The sequence below is a fragment of the Uloborus diversus genome, chromosome 10 (assembly GCF_026930045.1).
Source record: "Uloborus diversus isolate 005 chromosome 10, Udiv.v.3.1, whole genome shotgun sequence".
NCBI classification, from domain to species: Eukaryota; Metazoa; Arthropoda; class Arachnida; order Araneae; family Uloboridae; genus Uloborus; species Uloborus diversus.
The window spans coordinates 119,296,382-119,320,242 of record NC_072740.1 but is presented as its reverse complement, the minus strand read 5'-3'; the positions used below and the strand labels follow the sequence as shown (position 1 = coordinate 119,320,242).

General features: G+C 32.8%; 1 protein-coding gene across 1 annotated transcript in view; it reads left to right on the top strand.

The window, feature by feature from the left end:
* The window catches only part of LOC129231143 (uncharacterized), a 165,396-nt gene that overhangs the window by 95,765 nt on the left and 45,770 nt on the right, over positions 1-23,861 (top strand). Inside the window, exons 4-7 of the mRNA XM_054865391.1 lie at positions 3,917-4,777; positions 17,921-17,942; positions 21,089-21,663; positions 22,522-23,861. Coding sequence (XP_054721366.1) covers positions 3,917-4,777; positions 17,921-17,942; positions 21,089-21,663; positions 22,522-23,861 — 2,798 coding nt within the window. The remainder of the gene's footprint in view (positions 1-3,916; positions 4,778-17,920; positions 17,943-21,088; positions 21,664-22,521) is intronic.

The following is a 23,861-nucleotide window of genomic DNA, read 5'->3' as shown; positions in this document are numbered from 1 at the left end:
AGTAATCAGACCCTGGCTCCATCACTCATTCATAGACGCGAGCAGAACTTCAGATTTGGGGATACTACTGTACCAGGAGGTCTAGGGTTATGAAAGATTACACCCATAGGATGGAAGTTCTAAGTCTGCAACTTGGAAAATTTTGAAGAATAATCGTCAAAAAATATTCACAACTCATTTGAAAAGGCGCCATGTAAATGCAAACATATCCACAAAAATGCAAAAATTTAGGTCATGACTGATTTTTCTTTGTTAGCCTCATTCCTATACGGTAGTGTAGTTGGTTTTACTTCTAAGAAATCATATCGTATTATTTTAGAGCTTTGAAAATTGACGGTCTGTGCATAAAAGATCATATCCATACATGTGTCCTAAGCAAACAAGAACAAATCCACTTCGGCCAATGGGAAGCTGTAGTTTGGTCATCCGCAATGCACACATGTATTTAATGTTAACTATCTTCAACAGTAACGGAAACGTAATTTCAGTGCTTAAAAAGCTTTTTTATGCACCTTGCTCAATTAAACCAACAAGGTTAAGTAATATAGCTAAAAAGTTGATTACAAATCAAAGTCTGAAGGAGAATTGTGGTGGCGATCTAACTTGTAGAAAATCAGTGGGGGGGGGGGGGAATTCTGTTCGAGAATTTGTGAAAAAGCTTAAAAGACGAGAAAGTTATTACAATCGCTAAAAGTCGAAGAGAATTTATTTGCATTCTGATTTTAATATTACAAAACTTATCTAGTTATACAACAACCCTGTTGATGTAAAATTGCAAGTAAAAATGTCTGTGTTTCATAATATATTTTGCGAGTTTAACATCACCAGCTACTGATATTTGCAGCTATTGCAGCAGATTAAATTTGAAATTGAAACTCCCGGGCTGTATATTATTTTGTTAAACTTTTGGGGGCTTTACTAAATAAATTGAAAAAACAAATTGTCCAAGCAAAAGCGAACATATCCCAACTTAACTCATGCAAAAAGACGTATCCTTCTAGTTCAAGCAAAAAAGAATACATCCAATATTTAACGTTACATAATTAGCATATTTCTATCAAAACATGGTGTAAAATATTAACTTTAGGTACAAACTGAACAATATTAACAACTATTTGTTGCAGTAAAGTCCAACAGTAAATAAATAATATAGTTTTTCGTGTTTTCCCGAAGGTTATTAAAAATGGAGATGTTTGCTTTAGCATAACACCACCTCATTTATGATACGGTAAAATTTAATGAAGGAGAACGCGAAACGTTTACCACTTTCGTGTTTATTTTCAATTTCATAAACTAATGGGAGTACCACAATACCCCTTTGCTACAGTAGTGTCACCATTGTAGGGGTATAGTCAGGGCCGGATTACTAAATAGGCAATGTAGGCAGTTGCCTAGGGGCCCCGGAGAAATCTTAAAGTTGAAAATATGTAAGAAAAAAGTTCATTGTGATAAAAAAAAAGGAAAGAAAGGAAAAATTAAAAAAATGGAGCTCCCTTTTAGTTACTGTATTAATTGTTAATAAACATTATTGGTAATACTTAAAATTGTAGTCAGAACCTAAAACTATAAGTTTTAAAATGAGGGGTAAGCTATATGAAATTTGATGAAGGATTTGCGTGGTGACAGAAATACAGGCTAGAGAAATAATATATGAGATTATGTAATATAAAATACACGTGTGAGGGGGCCCCAACACTTCGAATGCCTATGGGTCCCGAAGTCTTTAATCCGGCCCTGGGTATAGTGGCCCGCTGTGACCACAATGTTGTCACTTGCTAGTTCTCTTGTAACGCCGTTCACATTTAACTAACATAAAAATTCTCAACTGCTAGTGAAACCAACATGATTCACTGTGGCACACAGCTTCGTTGTTTCTATGATAAAATTTTTCTTATTTATTTGTTCAGAGAGAAAAGGTGGAACTTTTATTGTGTAAGATCCGGCTTACCTGTAGGTTGACCTACCCTCATAAGTCGACTCTCTTTATAAGTTTCATGTAAAATGGTAGCTTAAAAATATTACAAACACAATGGTATAGGGTTGTCGAAGCAAAAGTAGTTCAATCATACGGTTGTCGTGATTTGAAGTTTCAATAATTGCGTAATTCTGTCGATTTTCTGTGGCAAATTAAAGAAGAAAATTTTGAAAAAATCTGTATACTCTCTGCAGGCTTCTTGCAGAATTTCGTAAAGGCTTCAAGTCTTTTTCCTGTGAAAATGTCGAGTTTTGAGCCGAATAAACGTCATTAGCAGGAAATTTACATCTACTTCTAATTGATAAAATCTGCAGAAAATTTACCGATTCCTGCAAAATTTGAAGATACTTGCATAATTACTGAATTATTGAAACTTCAATAATATTTATTTATATATTTAAATATTAGTTTTGAAGAAATTTGAGGAGTATAGGTCAATTTAATTCGGGTCTCAGACCATTTCGTACAGTAGACTAAGTTATCAGCTTTTCATTAGTAGAGTTTTACATTTATTTTGCCTGAGTAACGTTTTTCTCTTTTAAGTTATTTTTTAAAAACCATTGCTGACATTTGACTTCGAGTTAGTTTTTTAAAGTTTCTGATGTAGGCTAGAACCGGTATAACTGTTTAGTGGGTGGAGTTCAATGACTGGGCTTATGCAATTGGTGCAGTTCTTTCTGCGGTTTGAAGTGAAGTAGGTGGGGAGATAAACGTCTTCTGAGAGAACAAATGTTGTGCCGTTCGCAGTGTAATAATTTTAAAAAGCAATAGTGGTTTGGTTGGGGTCGACACTTTTTCTTGGAAGGTAACTGGTTTGAAATAAGTGGTTCTGTCAAAAGAATGCAGAAAAAGTTGAATCACGTACATAGGATTAGTTTTCGCAAAATTGCTGAGCAATTCAAATGTGTCGGATTAGAAGTCTTGTTTCTGACATTTGTAAATTATCTTATGTGTGTTAATCGTGATAGATGGAGATTTTTTGTATTCTATGCAAATATAAACATATTCATGCCCCACTCCCCCCAAACAAAGATTAAATAAAATTAATGATTTCATGGGACATCGCAAAGCAGGTTACATCACGTTAACAGTGGATAACGAATTTTACCAGAAAACATATTTCAGTAGTTGTCTTAGCATAAATGTGGGCACTTGTATTTATGTTATTAATGTTAGCTGATTTACTTATGTTTAGATACTATGCAAACGCTAAAATGCGAAATAAATCCAAATAAAACTTTCAGGTTTTGAAAATTTTTATCTTTTTTAATCGTATTTCGAATATCTTAGTGTTAACTTTAAAAAAAAAAGATAATTAAACTATTTTATGTTATCTGGAGTTAACAGAAATAGGTGAGCAGCGGGAGGGAGTCTACCCACCCCTGGAGCCCTTGGCGATCTCACATTGCCACTCTTAATACGGTAGTTCACGTACATTTAAAGACTTTTTTGAACCTCCCCCCTCTCCCCCCAAAGGTAAAATCTGGATGCACTAGTGGACACAAGTAATCAAGTAGTGCAAATGATATAACTAATTTATACACGAAAGATTACATGAAAAAGAAATTTATGTTATTTATTTTAAATTAAACTTAAAATTGTTCCTTTTTCCTACTTTGCTATTAAAATACTTTCAAACACATTATTTCAAGTTACTGGTTTTATTAATGCTCAAATGCAAATTTTAGAGAAAAAGATGTCCTAAAATACACATGTATAAAAATATGGTATGCGAAATATGGTACTTGTATGAAGTATGCTTACTGAAGACTTTTTGAATGTAGACAATTACCGTATTGATCTCTACAGCATTTAGAGGAAAGATCATGACCACGATTATAACCATTTGGTTGTTCAAAAGCAATATGCTACGCATTTTTAATAGAAATTCTGGTTTTCACTGCTAAACTTTATTTTTAATTAATTTGTTCCGTTTTTTAGGTTTGCTGGAATCTGATGTGATAGAGAAGAAATCCACAAGTTCAGCTGAAACTCCCCCTCAAAAGCCACCTAGAATATTTACTTATGAACAGTTACAGGAAACCGTAGTCTCAGAAGCGTCAAAGGAAGAAAATGTAAATTCTGTCAATGATTTAGAGGCTTCACTGATAGAACGAAATAAAGACAGTGCTAAACCAGATATGGACCCCATAGAAGCTTCCACGGCGTCTCCTCGAATATTGCCTAGAGTAAGCCCATGGAATGGGATTGATCCTGAACCAACTATTCCTGTACGCGTTGACAAATCCCGCCCGTTTGGAACTGTGCATGAATTCTCAGACCCATCGCCTTTCCGCGAACGCCAATCCTCTGATGAAGGACATTGCACTATTGGCTATCGTTCCCGTTCCACAAGCAGTGAAATCATTGATGAAAGTGAGAACCTCGCTCCCGTGCCTTTACCTAGAAAACGTCTTAGTCCATTAAAAAAGCAGCAAGCTGTTCCAGAACCAAATCCTGTTGATCATCAGCAATCTTCTGTAGACACCACTGACAGTGGGGTTTGCAGTCCTGGTCTTAAGGCGGAAGGTTTGATTGATGCCAACATACCCTCTTCTCCAAGAGTTGCGCAGAAATTCACTTCAATTGAACAAGACCCTGCTAACTTTTCCTCTAACCGTCCATCTTCATTTGCTCAGCATCTAGCTAGTGAGTCAAGTTTAAGTGAATCTGATAAAGAGCAGCAAGGCGAGTCAAATCTTAAGAGCAATGGAATCCTTTTTAGAAAAGTTACCCTTAGGAAACGAAAGTCTACTTCAGGAACCAGATCAGTTGTCAAAAAACATTCAATAGCATCTGAAGGTAAGTTTGTTAGCTATTCAATAGCTCATAATTTTTGAAATGATAGAATTAAAAAGTATTTTCGTTTAGAAACCATGGTGAATTGTATTTAATTGTATGGAATTGCGCTGCTGTCTGTTATTTGATCTCTGTAAAAATTGTGTCTTAAGTTAGCAGCAAATCTATTATCATTATTATTATTAATTTGTTTTAGTTTATTCATCTTGTGATAATAAAGTTTGCTGGTTGTACTAAACAAACAAAATACATTTTATGAAAACAACTTTTTTCGTATTTAATAGTTTAAGAATGGTTTTAATGCGCATACCATTAATTTCTTTCGGTCAACTGTTTAAAACACAGCTCAAAGCTGTAACAAATGCGTTTTCCTATTTGAACTAATTCTCAGAAACATTCCCTAGTTAATAGCCTTTGTGAAAGTAGCTATTACTGATCATTGTTTTGTTTCTGAAACGCTGTTGTAGATTCAACCCAGAACGATTTAAAAAAAAAAAAAAAAAAAAAAAAACCAGCGGCAGAAAATGTTGCGCAAACAAGCAAGTAAATTTGGGAAAAACCATAGCTTTTATAAGAACTGTGGTTTTTACGTCCGGCGTCAATAATATAATTACTAATTGTGTAGATATTATCATTTATTTATTTATTTATTTTTTTGTGCAGGTGTTGTTGGTAATCTTGTTAAATTTGGCGTTTTATTTCGCAAATTTCCATTCAAAATTAGTTTATTTTTTGAAGCTTTAGTTGTAAGTTGTTTTCCTTGCTTAGCTTCCTGTTAATATAGGTGTATGTGGATTTGGCGAGACATCGCCAAGTTGGTGTCATTTTTGGAGCCAAGCTTATCGAGAAATCGCTAGATGTCACCAAGTAGGGTAGACCGGGGCACGTTTACGCGGGTTTTTTTCAGTGAATTTTTTAATTTTTATGCTTTAACTTAGGAAATTTTAGACATTGCGTTTTTATGAAGCAGTTAATGGAGTCAAAATTGGTATATTCAATTGTTGCTCTGCATGTGTTTTTAGCCGTTAAAAAAAAAAAAAACCTTTGAGTCCAATTTGGTTGCGTAAACTTGCCCCGGGCTCGGGGCACGTTAACGCATATTTATTTTGACACCTAACGTGGTTCTGTTAGTGTTTTGAACATAATGTCTTACCATCGCTAAAATAAAGCAAATTTATTACAGACTGAATAGTGTATAAAGTTTAAGCTGAAGGGGCATGAAGACAGCACTATATAATTGTAATTCATAAGATACGAATGTGTAACTTAATTAAAAATTGAATGGTAATTTTCAAAACTAAATAGCCGGAAAATACTAAAAATGTTTGAGACAGTTTGGAGCGAAAAAAGTGTTGGTGGCACGTTTAAATAAGACACAGTGAGAACAATTGTAAAGGTGCTCTGACGTTCAACTCGTAAACTTGCCCCGTCACCAAGTTTGGATTTATTTTTAACGTGCAAAAAAATAATAACATTTTAGTTCATACAAACACAATTCTCAAAAAAGTGTAAAATTCTACTAATTTTTATATATTTGCTTTTTCTTAACCATGTATTATTTATTCACAATAAGCTTCAAAACGTTCAACACTAAATTTACTCAACTTGATAGAAAACAGATTATTCTTTCTGCATGCCGGACCTAAGCTCGACTAATGCTCAGAAACTTGTGAGAATACAACCCAAATTCAAAAAAATAGAATAACAGAACTGTTTGAACAAAACTTGTCAGTGAGTCGGGTAAAATGAATGTATGCTAATTATACAAAGTAAAACATGTTATTTATAAATGGGTAAAACAATTTCAACAACTTTAAAGGTATTATTTTAACGATTTAAGTGTCGTTAACACATTTAAAAATTATGTGGATTTTTTGAATGAGTAAAAAAATTAGAATAATCAATTCATTTAATGAGAATTTGAAAAGTAGTGAAAATATTTGCATACTTATGTTAACTGCGTAGGTTGTTGCAAGTATAAAGCTTGGTGTCCGGAAGATTTTACGTTATTCTTTTGCTGAAAGTGGGTTTTCAACGTGATAAAATCTGAAACAAGGAAGTTGCTTATCGTATGTTAATATAGGTGTGTATAAAGTTTAATAGTGTATAAATAATTCAATAACATAAATTGTAAATCAATAGTGTTCAAGTTAAAAAAAAATAACAGTTAGTCATGGATTAAAAGAGCTATTTACTATCTACGTTCTCGAAGATTTCAAAAGAATATCGATGGACCGAATAATAAAAAAAATGACCGAAATAAATGAGATAGAAGCTTGCAACAACTGATAGAGATGAACTCAAATTAAAGTGAATCGTCCAAAACAATCGTTTTGAAATTGCCTCTTACATCCATAAGTGTTGGAAAGAATCTGCAGTTATCGTGTCCAAGCCAAGTACACTTTGACGATTGCATAAACTGCAATTGCAATTGCGGGTCCTCGAAGTAAAACCAAAGATGAACATGAAGCAGATACGTTACCAACTCTCCTGGAGCAAAGAGAAGCTCATTTGGGTGCAACAAAACTGAGAAGATATTTTATTCAGTGATGAATATTCATTTGTAATATCTGTCGAAGAAAGAGGTGTTCAGGTTTGGCATTAGAGAAGCAAAGTGCTTGAAAAATCTTGTGTAAGACATCCTTAATCTTAAATCGAGACATGCTTTATGTTGTGGATATGCATGAGAGTGCACTGTTAAAAAAATTTCCTGAAAATAACGGATAAAGTACCGGCAGCAAAGTTGCCGTAAATATTACGTTTCCGTTAAATTATTTTCCGTGACTTAACAGAAGTTCCATTTCTCATTTCTCCGTTTAGTTCTGTTCTTCCATTTATAAATTTTCCGTGATTTAACGAAAATTCCATTTCTCTTCTTTCCGTTGATCTATTTTTCCGTTTTTAAATTTTCCGTTCATCTATTTTTCCGTTTTAAAACTTTCTGTGTCTTTACAGACCTTTCGGTTCTTGATTTTTCGTTTCTCATTTTCACATATTTTACTAAAATTTCATTTTCGTTTTTCTATCCTATGTTTAAAATGATATAAAATAGAAAAATAGTTTAACTATTCAAAAACTATAATTTTTTTAAATTTGTATTTATTACTAAAATATATTTTTAGTGAAATTTTTGCTTGATAACTTACCTTTCAAGCATCTCGAAATTCGCACCTTCAGATGAATGAAAATAATCGAAAAGTACCAACAAGGAAATTAGTGGATTTAAATATAACACCAATTTTTGATGCTGATACTGCTCGATATTTCCTTCGACTTCTTCTCGTACATATTCTGGCGTGGCATGGAAAAGCATACATGAAAAATAGAATATTTTTATTTGCAGAATGAGTCAAATAAAATACCATTAAAAACCGGTTGACTTTATCATGGAATAATATACCTGATGGAGGGTACCGCATACCAATTTACTGTGTTTAAAAACAGAATCATTGACATACACGTGAAGAATTTTTTGCTCAGATGATGTATACCCCCCCCCCCCGGTGATTTCCGCATTTTTCTCTCATTGGAATAGCAACATAGATTTTTAGTGCATAAGCATTATACTAGGCTAAACATATCAATCAGTTCGTTTTACCCGAAATGTTTTTACAAGAAACTTGCAATAATCTCAAATAAGTTGTTGGATGAGATCCTAAGGAAATAAATAATTTATATTTTTTATTATAAATGAAATCCCGAAAGGAGTAATGAATGTTTCCAGATTTCTAAGTAATCAAGAAAACTTACTCTTGTCAAAATTATATTTTCAAAGATTAACAATGTGCTATGCCTTTCCGCAAAAAATATAACAGCAAGAAATACTTTTATTTTGAGATTCAAAATGTTTACTTTCAATCTGTCAAAAAAAAAAAAAAAAAACTGAGTGATTTTTTTCTGTCTTGCTCGCACACTACGATAATCTTCGGTTGATACGAAATGTTGGCATTTAACGTTTTAATGATTTTCAAGAATACAACGCGTTAAAGCAAAAACAATAACTTTATAATAGTTCTATAAATTCTAAATCAGCTACCATCGGAATTTTATCAAATGCATATTAACAAGAAAAATACATGTGTATTTTAACATGTACAAATATATTCAACAATACTTACATGTGACCAGCGGTGCTAAATTTAAGTGTCTCCATTGCATCTGGATACAAGTAATCCAATAGCCTTTATTTTAAATGGATAACACGGGATCCTAAAACTATTCTCACGGCTAGAACGCACAATATGACTAATGAATAGAATTGTTCGAAGTATTGAGCAAAATAATACACCGCAATAATATTCTAATACTGACTCAGTAAAACCCACATCAAATCATCAGGGCGATCAAAACACATCTGCCAGTCTAAAAATGGCGCGAACATTTTTCCAAACCTACAAAGCTAAAAGGCGTATAAACAATTTCGACATAACGAGTATATTACTCTCCAGACATGAAATAGCAAGCTATCTATTTTGTCTACAGCATCCGAGTTGTTATTCTAAATATGCTTTTAATTAGCAAAATGTAACAGTGCAATTAATAAGCACTATCAATAAGGGATGTTTATCATGACTTGAAGACTAATGAAAGCAAAGTACAGCAGAGCGGCAACCCTAGAAATGGAAAAATTCCGTTTTCGTCCGGGATGTTTACGTTGTTGTAAGGAAAAAATACGTTTTGAAGCATTACAGAAATATTCTGTTAAAATCAGTCAGAAAACTACCTGAACTTTCAGGTTATTTTTAACAGTGTGTGAGTTGCTAGAACTAGGTAATTATATGTATCTTAAAACAATGTGTGAATTCCGCTGTTTACCGAGATATACGGAATTACTACATGATACTCTTTTCTGAGGCACAGCAGAGACACATTTTTCTTTCAGTAAGATTCGGCTTCGTGTCACATCTCTACATTGACTCGTAGATTTTAAGCAGAAAAGGGGATTTCGGCATTAAACTAGCTTAGCAATTCTACCAATCTCAACACTATCGAAAATTTGTGGATTCGTCAATTCTAAAGAAAAAGGTTCATGACCTAGAGCTCGCTAACAAAATTGAACTCAGTGCTGCATTTAAGAGGGTATGGAAACAGTATCTGTGTAGCCTTGAACATAAACAGCTGGTGGAATTTATATCTGAAAGGATTAAAGATGTGATTCTTGCAAAAAATGACGCGACAAAATATTGATATTGTTTCGTTTGAAAATGTTTTTTCCTATTTTAATTTTAATATTCTATTTTTTTGACTCAATCTGAAATTTTATCACTTTTAACTTTTGGATAATTCTATCTAAGATAATTTTTAATTATGTTTATATGAAATGTTATGTGCACTTTAAAGTCTAAGAATGGCGGCACGTTCATTTAAATATCTACTTTGCTCTTATATATTGGTAGATTAAGCTTTTTCTCCAAACAATAAAAGTATTCTATTTTTTTGAATTTGGGTTGTATTTGCTAGGGAGTAGAATCAATCTGTTATGACTGTTGGTTCTCCAAGGCACTGCGTAAACGTGGCCCATGCGTAAACGTGCCCCGGTCTACCCTACTTATATTGATAAACGTTGTTTTTTCTAGAATTTTCCAGCATTTTCATGCGAAAGTATTAATAGATCTGTCGTGTCAGTTTTTAGTTAATCAGGTGTGAATTATTGTAGTCACGACCGATTCCAACCTCTGTCAGACTCATCTTAACAATTATTATACTCTGCTCAACTTAATAATTATTTATTTATTAAAAATTGTTCATTTTTTTTAAGAGTGAAATATGGCCGTGCCACGGAGCGATGGTGGATGAACTGGAAGCGGAAACAGTCTCTTCATTTTGTAATAGGTAGATCAGGGAGAACGCACAAGCAGTAAAGTTTTTACTGCTCGAACGACCTCGTCGATTTTGTTCCGTTTCCGCTTTCAGTTCATCCGCCATCTCTCCGTGGTCAAGCTTAACCTCTGCAGTTCTTTTTCTACCTAGAATGTTGGAAGAAAAGAATTATGAAGGGATTTCAAAAGAAAATTCATCTTTGGTTTATTAACATAAAGGTGTTAAAACAAATCATAGCGTTTGAAGCCAGTTTTTACTTGCGATAGCTGGATGCAGGGCCGGCTCTGGTAGTTCTGCCGCCCTAGGCGATATTGACAAGTGCCGCCCCCCATTGAATAATAATAATATAAAATAATAATCTTTATACATAAATGGCTACTATGTATGTATGTCCGGCGTAATCTTCAAAACTACTGGACCGATTTTAACCATTTTTTCACCATAGACGCTACATTATGAGGGAGCAACTTAGGCTATAATTTACTCCTAAAAAACTTGTTTAAAAACGTTATGATGGAAAACAGTAAATATCATGTAATTTCCCCCATTAAATGACTAAATATAAAACCCATTGTTACGAAAATTCGTTGCCTTACAACAGCAATATGAAAAGTAATCGTAATGAAAATTTTGAATCAAGGCTTCTCCGGAGCAAACATGAGTTTAAAATCATTTAAACATTTGGAAACTACTTTTTGCACACTTAGGGAAATATAGTAGAGAGCTTTTTTTTTTTTCCTTCTTCTTTTTGTGTGTGTACTATCTAATTTAATAAAGAGCACGGTTTTTTTTAGTGATCTTTGTTTTTGTTAGTTCATATTTTGGAAATTCTTCAAATTTTTATATGCTTCAATTCGTGCTTCCGTTTCTAAATGAATACTCGTTCGTTCTTTATACTTATTGCTATTTTACTTTTATTGGCAAGGAAGAAATTCGATTTTTAATCACGTCAAAGCGGTGTGTTTTGAGTTCTTTCAGTTAAAACAGAAAACGAAAGAGAGTAGCGATTGTTTCTCACAATTATTACTGACCCAGGCAACGCCGGGAATTTTCGCCAGTATATTAATAAAATAGAAATACTAATAAAGTGCTTAAAATTTTACGAGTTACTAGTTAAATTCCAAACTGGATTTTTCATATCCAAGCGCTGGTACACACTTTAAATTATCTTTTTTTAACATCAAAGTAGTGCATCTTATGGCACTGAAACGGATATTAATATTTTAAAAAGATTTTTAAATCACGCAATTTGTCGACTCTAAAATTAAATTGAAGTTCTAGTTAAATTCTGACTTATGCTTTGCATGTCCAAGCACTGGTACAAACTCTATATGCCTAAATTATGATTTTTTTTTTTTTTTCGCATCGAAGTAGTGAATCTTATGACGCTGAAATAGATATTCATACTTTAAAAAAAAATCAACTTCGAAATTTGCCGCCCCTAAAATCTGCCGCCCTAGGTCGCCTATCGCTGGAGCCGGGCCTGGCTGGATGCTTTGTTTTTCAGAAATATTTACCGTTGTATATTGTATTTACAGTTTATCAGAAATTTTCATTTTGAATGCAAAATGATGCAGTTTTGTCATTCGTTGCTTTTGCTCATACATTTTTGGTGGATCTGTGTAATAGTGACTATGGAGATAATTCTCGATTTGTTAAGAATGCTTTAGAAGAGTAGTTAGAAACACTTCTAAATTGCTTTGGAATTATTATAAACGTTGGTCGTAACCTTCGGAATTAACTAAAATATAACGCTGGAATTTATTTAAGTGTCATTTATTAGATTAATTGCAATTCATGAAAACATAAATGTAAGTGTTGAAAGGACGAGTTTCTTATTTTCATTATATTAGTAGCTTTCTTTGAACATAGAAGAAGGTCTATTTCATTTTTGAAACATGTCTCCGTTAGTGAAAAGGTGTATTTGAAACAAATTTGCAGTCTAATCCAACGGAAGAGGAGATTAGCTCATATTAGAAAATCGATATTGGTAAATGGGAATAGGTGGCACGTTTTGTTCTGAGCGAAACTTCTTGTTAAATTAAGTTTTGACTACACTGAAAACAAATCACTCACTACTCGCCGCCTGGCGACTAAGTCTTACTTTGGGCAACTAGATAAAAAATACTCATCTTTTTTTTTAAAACTCAACTGGCCACAGATTATGATTACTTCATGTTCTTTTTTTTTTCTTTTAAAGCAAGTCATTTCAATTTTGTTGCGCTTAGTTTGTGATGTAAAAACGACCCCTTCTTTTCTTTGTGTCATGGATTTTTTTTTTTTCATATTTTTAAAAAGATAATTTCTTTATGGTATTTTTAAAAAATGTCTTAAATTGTTCACATGGGCCCAGGGAGGGTTTGGGGACGTAATATGAAACATATATCAATTACATCAATATATCAATTACATTGATGGGTTTCTGCCGTTCATTAAAAGATATAGTGGCTGCCAAAAGTGTTCGTACACTTTGAAATTTTTTAGCAAAACCAAAATACCGCGAAACTGAATTCGAATATGAAGTCCAATATTTTTTCATGTCATTCCTATGTCATTCTAAATAAAACCCTGTAGTTTTTTCAAAATATTGACGGATCTTCTTTTTGAAATGGGTCAAAAAACGAAGAGACAGAGAAATAATACGCCACAAAAGTCATCGTACACTCAAATATTTTCGAATAAATTCATGATTAAAATTATCATATGAGGCAGTGAGAAGCAAAGGGTTGTAAGTGGACATTTTCAAGTTTTGAGTAAAACGCTTTTAAAGATAACATCCTAGGTAGGCTTTCATTGAGATTTTTTAGATTTTTTTCTAAATCATGCTGTATAGCAGCAACTACCAGGGCTACTAGTACCATCTCTTGCCCCAAGACAGAGGAGAGGTTCACCTACCATGTGTACTGGTTATCTCCAAATTTTTAATTTTGCCACTTACATCCCTTTGCTTCTCACTACCTCATATGTGAGTAAAACGACCTCATATGTCGTTTTTTTTCTTCTTATTTTTGCATCGTGTTGACCCTTAAAAGTCATTTGGCTTTAATTTTTTGTTTATTTAGTCCTTAATATTGTGCTTATTACTTTAACATGGCTGGTATTCGTAAAAACCCACAAACACCATTCAAAATTTGAATTTTTTCCTCACAGTAGCGGTAAACTGCTTTAAAATGTCTCTAAATTAGTTAATTTATTCGATTCTATGGTAAAGTGCTTGATAAAATGCTTTAAAGAAAAGAATAGGACTGAAAACAATGCAAGAAAAGGTCAACCGGCAAAGTTGCAAAGCGTGATCGGAGATTTACAGTTAAAAAATTTATGAAAATACACATTTGAGTGCTGTAAAAGTTTCTGCAGAGTTAGGTGAAATTTTTTGCATTTAATTTTCACCTAAAATTGTTCGCCAAGTTCTCTGATTAGCTGGATTATATGGGACCTCTTCCCGCAGAAATTTTCTTCGCCGTGCGAAAAACTGAAAGCTTACGCTTTTCGTCGCAAAATCAATGTAAAAAAGCTCAAAAGTTTTGGAATTACGTCTTACTTACAGATAAGAATGAATTCAACATTTTTGGTTAAATTGTTGTATAATTGTAAATAGAAGAAAAAATTAGGAACTTAATCTTAAAACTTGGTTGGACCAATTAATCAGGGCGGTGAAGGTGTTCTTGTGTGAGGATGCATATCAGCATCAGGACTTGGTAGTTTGGAATTTTTTGATGAAATAATGAATCACGCTGTTCATTAAAATATTTCCAAAACCAATTTTCAACTCTTAGCCAAAAATTTGGTTATCGGAAACAACTTTGTTTTTTATCAAGATAACGATAAGAAGAACACGGTTTTCAACGTTTGCGTCTACTGCCTCAAAAATGGTCCTAAAGTTTAGAAAATACCCCTTCAATCTTCAGATTTGAGCTTAATGTAGCATATTTAGAGATATCTGGAGATTACGAAAATAGGGCTTTGAAACGACAATAGACATTGTCATAAATTTACTTGAATGTTCATGTAACGGTTTGTAATAATTAGGTTTAGCTTATTAGTTTAAAATACGTTTTGACGTGAAGAAGACAGTGATAAAATTACATACAACACCAGCTAAAACAAAGTAGTTCTTACCACAAAACTTAAACTGGCTCACTACTCTAAAAGTTTAGCCAATAAGTACGACTCGTATTGCCATTACGTGAGAATTTTTCAAGGTTTTTTGTTTTTTTGCTTGGAAGTTATAATTGTAAAACATTCCATTTTCACATGTACTCCCCTTTCTCCTATATATATCGTCACTAAGACACCGAAATCTAGGAGTAACTTTAAGATATCCTACTATTACTCTGGGGCAGCGATATAGTACCATACAGTAAGATCGTTATAACGCACACCGTGGGACCGGAATCTGCGTTATACAGGTTTTGGTGTTATACAGATGATTTCACAAATTTTAAAACTAATATTCAGAATATATATAAACGATATGTGTTTGCACTTCAGAATAAGTTTTTTTAACTGAATAAGTATTAAAGCAATATTTATGCACTATAATATGTACATTGTCATTCACAAATAGATATGTTTCACTATCAAAAGAGAGTGAATTATCCTGCACTTCTAGCTTCACAGTTTTGCATAACAGCTGCTTTTTCAAGAGCAATCTATTACTTTTTTTTTCTTCTGTGAAAACTAAATTTCATTTAAAGCTGTGAACTAAGTTATAAACTGATTCAAAATTTAATTTTCCTTACAATTTCTATGTTTGCAAGACGGAACAGAGGACTTTTTTTAACTGCAAAACTTAGTTACATAGGTCGGTGTTACAAAGTTATTTTACTGTGTTGACATACTTGTATTGACCACATACAAGCCTTAAAATCAAGGATTCTTTCGCTGCGCCCCTGAGAAAGGTAATTCCGTGTGTTGATGAAAAATATTAAGGAAACTAAAAGAAACTAAACTAAAAAAGGAATAAAGCGTAAACTCTTCCAAATCATCCCTGGGAGTTACTAAACGTTTCTGCTACGCATCAGTTACTTTTCATTTAGCATTACTCCTTTTAGTTATGATACTGAGTGAATCCGACATTGGGTTTGAATCATCTGTTCAATTTTTTTATGTTTTTAGTTTTCTTTTTCTCTTGTTCAAGGAAGTGATATAACTGAATGAAGTAAATGAATGCCACGCAATAAAGTTTTTCAAAAAGCTCGTTTTTATGCATTCTCTCGCATTGTTTTTATTTATTTATTTATTTTGTTGAGGTTACTGATTTTCAGCATTGTTAAATTTTTACAGAGACAAATGCTCGTCATTTAGCAATGTTGAATATAAGCAATAACATTTCTACTTTGTAGAAAATATATTTTAAATTACCTTTCAAGTGTATCGTTATTGTTGTTTTACACAAATTTGTGCATAAACCAATTAATAAAAATTAACATAAAACCATTACCACTCGGCTATTGCGACATCGTTAGCTAAAAAACTATTTTTTCCCCTGGAATCTACGTTTTGTTCTTGTGTTCCAAGTTTTTCTAATCAGTAGTTCTGTAAAACTTAATGTAACAGCTCTGCCCCGTCAATAATCACTCTTCGTTATGTAAAACCAAATTTGAAGCTAAATTCAAGAAAAGGAAATTCATTCTTCAGAAAACTCTAGATTTAATGAAGAGTTAATTTATCTATATAATTAATTCTATTCTAAATAGAAATTGATAGAATTAATTCTATTTAGAATAAAATTAATTATAAAATGTATTCTATTCTAAATAAGAAAAAACCTCTTTCGAATAGAATTCTAAATAGCAAATAAATGTTCTAAATTTAATAGAATATAGCTAATCTAAGTAGAAACTCCTAGGGAGAAAAATAAATTCTAAGTATAGTTCTATTTTAATAGGAAAAAAAATATTGTAGATCGAAATTCGTCCTAAAAAAACTTGACTACTTTTTAAAAAGTATTGAAAGTTGTGTGTTTTTTTTTTCTTCTTCTTCTTCTTCTTTCGAAGCTCGTAAAAGGTTTGGGGCAATATTAATTTATCCCCCTCCCCCTTAAATTATTATCTTGAAAAGCGTTTCACCGAAAACGAAATTGAATTTCGCTGAATAATGAAAACTTTATGAAAGAGTTCTATGAAGCTTAATAGCTTCTACTTTTCTTTGTTTTGAAATGTTTAAAAAAGCCTTTTAAAGAATAATTTGAATTTTATGGGGCATTTAGTATTGTAAACGTACTTATTTGCGCGAAGTTCTAATTTTTGCTATTTGCGCGTGCTTGTTGTAATCGTGAAAACTTAAGCGTCGCGAAATATTTGGTATACTTTCAGGATTTTTCAGCTACGAAATTCGCGAAATTTTCAGCTCACGAAATTTAGTATCTTCCTTGCTTGTACAGTAGCTATTTTATTCTACACGCATTTGGAATTCCAGTGTATTGATTCCAATTAAATTTTTAATACCTTGCGAGTAAAATATATTTTTTAACAAGATATTTTAAACTTCTTTCATATATGTTACGTAAAAACAAAAAACACATAGACGCTGAATTATTGTTCGCCTTGTTTCCCCCCCCCCCAAGAATGTGCTTCTCAAATTCTTATAATTGAAAGTATTGTTCTTCTAATAATCAAGTTTTGAAATATCACTTTTATCTGATTGATGGTGTCAGACTTTAGATGGCTAGAGAAACTTTATCGAAATGTAGCAAAAACTCGTTTACTCGATAACAGCATCGAAAATTTTAAGACTGTTTATAGTTTAAAAACATCAATTTTTTTTCATACTCTTCGTGCAGTTTGCTTCGCTTTATACTTACTGCTCAAAAAATATGTTTGCTCAAATATAAATAAATAGTATGATTTAAAAAAACCTCACGATTATAACACATTTACGTCTTTGTATAAATGAATAAATATTAACACTATGATGGAAAAATTGTTGATGTTAAAAACTATTTTGCACATTTTAATTTAAATTGAATTTTGTACTAATCGTTTTTATTTATTTATTTATTTATTTTATATATATAATCTGCGTGCTGGGATAATGTCTTATGATAAGATATAAAATGATAAATAAAGCATTTTCCCGACTTATTTACATGTAAATTGTAAAAAAGCAGGCGAAAACTTTGTACTATGGAATGAGTAAAAATGACAACAACGTGTATAAAGTACAAATAAAGTAGTATAAAAGAGTTAAAAACTCGGCAAACAGCTGTTTCGGGGCTTGCATGTGACAGCCCCGAAACAGCTGTTTCCCGAGTTTTTAACTCTTTTATGCTACTTTATTTGTACTTTATACACGTTGTTGTCATTTTTACTTATTTACATGTAGCTTTCTTGACATTGTTTATCAGGTGCAGATCTTATGTTTGATATCTTCGAAGAAACTACACAAGTAGATGTAAACATATAAGATATTCAAAAGGCAGAAAAGACATTAAAGAACGCAAAAATAAATTTTGAAATTGTATATCGTAAATGCCGTCAATCAGTTTCAAATTTGACAGTGTAATCAATTGTGAAATTAACTATGGAATTCGATTAAAAAAAAAAGGTTATTGAACCCGAGGTTGTTGTTTCGATAGTGTGACGTTACCACTGAAAACCGAGAGGTGTTATAGTTCACCTCACCAGCTGTGCTGCGCATTGTATAAAAAAATTTAATAAAAAAAAAAAAAACGACAGAGTTATCATTGAGCGAAGGTTATGTAAGTTTTAAGAGCTAAGAGTAACGCTTTTGGGATTTAAATGAGAAATTATTTCGTTCAGTTATAGGATTGTCTGCAAAAACTATCGATTAATCGATAATATTAAGAACAGTTTGACGTAACTAATTAAGAACGGGAGAGGCAATGCGACTCTTTGTTATTTTCATTTGTCAATGCGAACAATTTAAAACAAGAATGCGTCATGTGGAGGACAAACCGAGAAAAGCTTGTTTCATATTGTTGAAAGTGATAATTATTATTTTCTCAAGTCAGATTTCGAACTTATTTTAAATAATGCTTTGTCTCCGTAAATGACTTGCCGACTGAACATTTCAGTTGTCTACATGACTCTTAAGTAAATATTCTCCTTGATTTCGTCTCTTTGTTTGAAGTCAAAAGATCGATTTTGCTGTCGCTTTATTCGTAATGCTATTATTAAGAATAAGAAAAGCTATTTTGAACATGTTGTGTGTTTTGAAATTAAGTTATGAATAAATGTGCACAATGTTTCAGTGAAAAATGTCATTTTCCTCCAATGTCTTCTATTCTAAAGAAGAAAGGTTGCTATGTTTTATCATTCGTAAGAAGTATGTGATGTTACTTTTTGTTAGAAAACCATTATAGATGTAGAAAATAATGCGTGGACTTTTCATTTTCTGAGAAAATACAACGTATCTATTTGCGCTTTTGAAAAAAAAATTGCAGCAAAATAATAATAATATATAGTAATGTTTATTAAAATAACCATCACATGCTAAAAATAATCTGTTTATGGATAAAGAGTACTTTTAAAATTCTTGAGCTTTTGGGAAGGGGGGGGGGAGTATGTTGTTTGAATTTAATTGTTGTGCGTATTTCAATTTTTTTTTTGAAATTGGGGGATTTTACTTTTAATCTGACTGTAATCGTGTTTTTCTTTGGGAGTGGGGGGGGGGGGAAGAAGGATTTTTACTTTCTTCTAATTGTAATGCGTATTTTAGTTAATTTTTTTTTTCTATGATGTAGGGAGTGTTCTTTTCGTTTTAATTGTAATGCGTATTTTTTTCTTTGCTGGGGAAAAAAGGGTGTTATTTTTGTGATGGGAGTTTTAAGAGACTTTTGTCATTATTCCAGTAGGTTTTTGTTTTTTCATTACTGCACGGAATGTTCTTGGAGATTAGGTTAAATTATGTACATCCGCATCTTAGTTTAAAAAATGATTCACATTTTACTTCGGAGAAGGAGATTTTCATCTACTGTTTTTAATTTTTAGCGCGGGTATCGTGGTGCAGGTACAGCTAGTTTTTAATATTCTTAAAGTAAATGGTTGTTTAGATAATTTTTGCAAAAATCGTTGGTTGAGGGAATAAAGAAAAAATGTTTACAGTTAGTGAAAATGTACGTATATAAACTTCAAAATGCGCATCAGTTTTTCTTCTTCTAAACTTTTATAACGATTATTGTGAAAATCATAATAATCATTTTTTTTTTCTACTCTTGGATATTGTTTTGAATGTCAGAAATTAAGAATGAAGAAAAATTGCAAGATTCCCTTAACGAAAAATCTTTTTTATCATTATAATTTCCAACATGAACATTTTGTGTGTGTGTGTGTGTTTATTATTATTTATTTTTTTATTTTTGTGAATTATTATTTTCTGAAATTCGTTCAATTCTTATTAATTTAATTTCGAATCTGTACTTTAACAGTTACTGGTTTATTTGCTCTTTTAGATGTTTAATAAACTGCAGAAGTGCTTAAGTTTACTGTTTCGTTTTTAGAGCTATATACTTTTTTTTTTTTTCCAGTCATATTGCAGAAGAGTTTTCTTTGTAATATAATCAGTTTCCTTTGATTCAGTTCTAACCGTTTTTAAAATTATTTGTTGTTACATATTGAATGTGAAAAGTTAAGCATTAGTAGGTAGTATACATTTCTTATGGCATTTTATATTGTTTTTCGCTGACGTTTCTTCCTTAATCTGTTTTCAGTTTCATATCATTCAAAATGAAAGTAATTGTAGCAAGGTTTTTGAATTATTTTTACTGATTATTATTATTATTATTTTGGAATCTTAATGTGTCCCTGCTTATATCCCAAAACGTTTTTATGTGACTTTGTTGAGCAGATGTTTATTATAATTGAGTTTTACTCCTAAATTTTACACCCTATATTCTTTTCACAACTCCATTTTAATAGTTAAGTTACTGTAAAAGAGATTTGAATTTAAGATCTTATTCTTGAAACAATCACTTTAAATGTTTATCGTGCAAATACTTATTGACTTTTTTTCATTACTAGACGTGTCTACAGTAATACCACCTTTGGGCCTCAACCCTTCTTTTCCTAATAATAAGCAATCCTCTGATCTATATTACGAGAATAATCTAACTCATAAAAAAGTTAATAATGCCAAAACTGACTCGCTAAAATCTAACTCTCGTTCAACTAATTTTGATGCTAAGAAAAAAAGAAGTAGAACGCGGTTACTAACACTTTCTAATTCTCATTCTGATAAATCGTTTTTCTCGAAATCTTTACGTACTAACCCCGAGGCCCTCAGTGTTGGTCGCAAGTCACTTGCTGATGATGGTGAAGTGGAAAGATGTAAAAAGTCTGAAGGGAAAAGATCGTCCAGTAAACTGGCTGCCAACAAAGAACGAAGAAAACCTTCAGACAATTATTCTAAAAATACATCGTCTGAAACTGCACAGATTTCTCCCTTTGAATTCAGTTTCAATCACACAAGTGCACAAGAAATCTGCAGATGCTCAGCATGTGTTACTGTTCGTTTGAACTGTTTGAATTCTAGATATGCACATCGCAAGCTACAAAAAAGCCAAAAGTGTAGAACTGTTTCGTTTGATTCCAAAAACTTCAGTTCCACAGACATGCTTGTGCGAAGTGTTTCTGTACCCAATTTCAAAACCTATTCCCAGGATTGGCTTCAATCTTGGATGTGGAAATGCCATTCCCTGGAAGATTGGCTGTGGTACTTAGAAGATCAACCGTGTAGACCTCGTGATGTTCGCGAAATTGCTAGTATGCTTCCGAGTGATTACAAATTAGTATATGTCAGCTCAACTTCATCAGACTCGGATATTTCCTCTTCAGAGTGTTATTCAGACGAGAAATATAAACCCCATTTCACTTATTCGCGGAAATTAGCAGCACGTTCTAAAGATCATTTAAAGGTTCATTCACGCTTAAAAGTAAAGTATGGAACATCTTATGTTGATGACTCTGATTGGGAATTTCAATCAGACGAAAGTGATAATATAGGAATAATTTCTAATCGAAAGGAATCTCCTACTCATTCGTACAAAACCAATGACTATCCCAGTTCATCTACAGAAGCAACTCGAAAAATCCCCGATTTAATACAGTGTTATTTCGATTCCATTAATAAGTATTACTGTAATTTATCTCTGTCGAAACGGTATTTCTCAGAGCCGTTAATGAACAAAGATTTATTTTTGAACATTGAACCGAATTCTATTGAACAAAAAAACTTATCCTGTCTAAACGATGTGATGTGCAAATCTGTTGTCCATGTACCTAGTGAAAATTATAATGTGGTACCCTCAAACCATATAAAGCAATGCCCTGTTTCTATAATAGGAATTGAACTATCGAACAAACGATATGCGGGAGGAAATCTAAACACACCTGCTACGTTTCCAAACAAAAAAAAATTTCTGGCACCATCTGTTTGCTCAGAAATCCCGAGTCAATTTCCCTCTTACGTTTACCTTTTCCGAAATGAAATTTTTTTTCATTTATTTTCCCAATGCAAAGACATTTATAATTTTCAACTTAACTGCCTTGAAAATGCATCAAATTCTTACAGGAACGTGCTTCATATTTCGTCATTTATGAAACAGTTTTTCACTTCCTTATCTTTTGTTGATTTGTTCAACGGAAATAATTTTAGCCGAAAAGTGAAAGTGCTACCAGATAACACAGTTTGCGAAACCTCAAATTTTCTTCAACCTTATCTTACTCGCTCCCCATTGACAACAGCAAGTAGTAAAATTTCGACCCGAAGGTTTACGCTTGATTACAAATTAATTCCATTTGTGACCTGTGAGATCAGTTTCACTGAAAATGCTCTACGTTCACTTGAAAAATATATAAATGGACTTTTTGATTGCACTCGAAATCTTTCTCACACAAGCTGTCTATCTCCCGTGCATCGCAAACATGTACTTTCATTATTGCTATTATTATTCAATGAAAGTTTAGTGAAAAATGTGTCCATTTTCGATGCCATAATCAATGTCGTTAGTTCATTTTCGATTCGTGAAACGAATATTAGTTTGTGCTCAACTTCCAAGTCCCTCCGAAGTAGAACAGTTGGCTGTGTTTCGAGTGGCGAGTTTCGGCACGATGGCTGGACTGCGGTGCCTCTAGGTGACGCCAACGCATTTCATTACTCGCTCTTTCCCCCGTGTTGCAAACCAACGAACCGTGGTAATGACAGCTCTGCTACAGGTTGGGGGAAAGCGCGGTGTTGTATTGCTGTCGAAACGCAGCGAGTCATAGACCTTAACCTCGGGGCATTGGATTATGCATGTGAGGTACTAGACTCGGCTGATCTCACTTTGTGCCTAGGGTGGACCGCTGCTAAACTTGGTGTTCTAGCGAGCGTAGCCGACGCCTTTTTTTATGGCCCACCTGTTATTCCGAAACCGGAAGCCGAGTTTTCCCTGACCACTTCAGATCCGTGTTTGTTGTCGCTGCGCTCTCGACGTATGATTGCTGGCAGATCCGAAGGTACGGGAGTCGTTCCTTTCGATAAAGTGGAGAATGATAAAACTTGCAGCTCTGCTCAAAGTAAGGAGGTTATGCAATCGAAAAGAAAGCGTTTGTTTAGCAAGAGTTATCAGCTGTTATCTTTGGAAAATGATTCCCCCTGGTTAAAGGGACGATCCAGGAGGGAATGCAAAAACCAGGACTCCACTGAGAAAAGAACTTCCAGGCTGTGCTTGGAGAATGTAAACAAACATTGTTTGTTTACAACAGGAAGTACTTCTTATTCTGATTCATTAGACATTGATAGTGTGATTGATGTAAAAGTAGTTGATAATAATTTATGTGTGCAAATTCCTTTGAAAGAAAATGAAAATGCTGTAAATAAAATGGATCTGGACTATATGGATCAAGAGATACTGCCATACATTAAGAATATTTTCTGTACTGATTTACAAGATTTTAAATCTTTACAAATTTGTAAATATGAGCTTCCTATAGATGAACCTATTTTATATGACTGTTATGATCTAAATGAAAGAGTTGATTGTCAATGCCATAAACCTTGTGATGTGCCGTCCTCTCCTTCTGTGATTGATGCCACCATTGAAAGAACACTTCACGATGATGGTGAAGTTTTTTCCAGTGGTGATGAACTCGATAAATTAGAATCTGATACTGATTCTCAAGACACTGTGATAGAAGGTGAAGCTTATAAAAGAATTAGAAGTGTTGCTATTAAAGAGAAAATATTGCATGCTAATGAAGAATTATTTGGTGCAAGTGCAAAAGATGGTTTCGAAAGTAGTAATGAAACTTGTGTGGAGCAAATA